The sequence below is a fragment of the Anoplolepis gracilipes genome, chromosome 4 (assembly GCF_047496725.1).
Source record: "Anoplolepis gracilipes chromosome 4, ASM4749672v1, whole genome shotgun sequence".
Lineage (NCBI taxonomy): Eukaryota > Metazoa > Arthropoda > Insecta > Hymenoptera > Formicidae > Anoplolepis > Anoplolepis gracilipes.
This window is the reverse complement of record NC_132973.1, coordinates 2,310,233-2,312,454: the sequence shown is the minus strand read 5'-3', so window position 1 is coordinate 2,312,454 and position 2,222 is coordinate 2,310,233. Positions and strand designations below refer to the sequence as shown.

Genomic DNA, 2,222 nt, shown 5'->3' with positions numbered 1-2,222 from the left:
ATTCAAATTTGATTGATTCTTAGAATTTTTTATATTCGAATAAATTTTTTGATTCTAATCTTTCAGAATCTCTTTTTACAATCTACTCTACACTCTCTATAAATTCTAGCAACTTTATCTTTTTCACTCTTATTAGCACTAACATAAGTACCTCGTTCTTGTGAAACTTAAAAATTCTAAGAGATCGATTGTTTAATTATGAAAATATCAATTTTAAATACATACATAATTTTATAGAGAATCATGAAATATTTAGATCTCTTTCATCATAATTACTATATCTAAAGAAAACTACAAAATATTTCTATAAATCTATAAAATTACAAATATAAAGATATAGAAAAAATATATTTCAAGATTCCTTCTCTCTATATATAATAATAAAATTAAAACCATATGTATACTTACTTTTAATATAAAAAATATATTACTTTTAATATTCTAATCTACGTGATCGTAATATTCTTCATCATATTAATAAACTCTAAACTTATCAAACTTATTTTATACAATCATAAATAATACCGTTAAATAATAATTTGTATTTAATATATCTATATAAATTATATTTACGTTATATATATGGTGTCTTTGCAGAATACATTTCACTTTCTTTAAAACTCCTCGTTTACACTACCCCTCTAGGATGGTCTCTCTGGGTTCTCTTCCTGTGTCTTTCAAATTTGGATATAGTTTTGCTTTAAGACCATCGCTATTGATTCTACCATAAAAATCCGGTTTTTTATCTTTTGGAGCGCTGCGTTGTAGCCAAATATCCAGGAGACTCTTCGATCCAGCATTGGCCTTGTGTAATTGCTTGTTCAGAGGCATTGACACGCTCGCCGGCGGCGACATCGGTGAGTCTGTCGTCGCTCTGATTACGCTAACTCGAGCAGTTCCATCTTCTTTACCGAAGCTATGAGAAAAATTGATTTTGAGAGATTTTTAAAGATTCCTAAATTTCTAAATTTAAACTTATAGAATTATATCTTCAAAATAATTTTTTTTAAATATTTGTACTTTTCGATTAAATCGAACTACTTTTTCTAATTTTTCACCTAATTAATCTCTTTCTTTCTCTTTTTAATTAATTTTTTGAGTAAAACTTAAGTTATTAACTTTTCAATTTCTACTATTTTTAATTTTATATTATAATATTTTTTTATCAATGTTATTTCTATTATTATTCTATATTGATGCAAATAAATTTTCATTTACTCATATACTATTCAATTCATTCATTCAATACCAATAAAACTTAAACTTGCACTAAATTTTAATACAGTAAAGTCATAATAACTATAAAAGTATATAAACATAAAGCATTTTGTGATAATAAAAAAATTTTAATTTATCTTAAAATAATAAATATATAATTTTTATAAATCTTTTTATTTGATTTTTTCACGATTATTTAGTTACCTGTCTAATTCGCGTAGAGCTTGATCAAGTTCCACCTTATCCTTGTCGTCTTTATTCCTGATTTCCAATAGACAGTTTAGCACTTCAGTATGCGCAGCCGAGTTGTTCGCGTGGTGCTTGAGAAACGTTTCTATCTCGTCCCATAGCAAACGATAATGTTCTTCCCTGCGCACTCCTCCCTTTCCGCCACGACCTCCGCCGATGTTGGGCAGCGGCAACGTCTCATGCTTTGCTTCCAATCCGAGTACACTGAAGATTATTTGTTTACATTGTAATACTTCATCAGTGGTTAACTCTTCCTTCACCATTAGCTCTGAAAGTGGATCTATCACCTATGCAAAGAATTTAAGGATAAATGGTATTACTAAGTGCTCTAAAAATTAAGATTTTTTAATACTGAGATGTAGATCAGTAATTTTAACATTCTCAAAAAGATTCTAAAATAATTTAAATTGTCGACATTATCTTAAAACATAAATTAAAATTTATTGAAGAATATTTTGAGACTAAATTGGAATACAAAAGTCCATTTTTTAATTTTGATTATCTTAATTTTAATAATATTATTAGATATAAGTATAAATTATATTATTAGATGTGTATATGAAAAATAAAAATTGAGTCCTTAATTCTGTCCTTGAAAAAAGAGTCATAATATTTTTAATACAAACCTGTTTTAAGTTAAACATGAGAGTACTGGAAATAGTCATGGGCCAATATTTAGTATGACGTTCTAATCTTGATCTCATTTTTTCTACTGGACCATCATCATTAGAATTACGTTTAAATGGTATTAACAT

At 26.9% G+C, this 2,222-nt stretch overlaps 1 protein-coding gene across 1 annotated transcript; it reads right to left on the bottom strand.

Moving 5' to 3' along the window:
- On the bottom strand, positions 1 to 2,222 carry Asun (integrator complex subunit 13 asun). The gene is made up of 3 exons (XM_072890975.1): positions 2,094 to 2,222; positions 1,423 to 1,754; positions 1 to 916 (listed from the first exon to the last, which is right to left on the bottom strand). Exons 1-3 carry the CDS (start codon positions 2,220 to 2,222, stop codon positions 634 to 636), a joined length of 744 nt encoding a protein of 247 aa, XP_072747076.1. The 3' UTR covers positions 1 to 633.

Excerpts from the sequence above, each read along its gene's own strand:
- Asun (XM_072890975.1), bottom strand. The coding sequence starts at position 2,222 with ATGTTAATACCATTTAAACGTAATTCTAATGATGATGGTCCAGTAGAA. Across the intron at positions 1,755-2,093 it reads TCATGTTTAACTTAAAACAG|GTGATAGATCCACTTTCAGA; the intron begins GTTTGTATTAAA and ends TTCTTTGCATAG. Across the intron at positions 917-1,422 it reads GCTCTACGCGAATTAGACAG|CTTCGGTAAAGAAGATGGAA; the intron begins GTAACTAAATAA and ends TTTTTCTCATAG.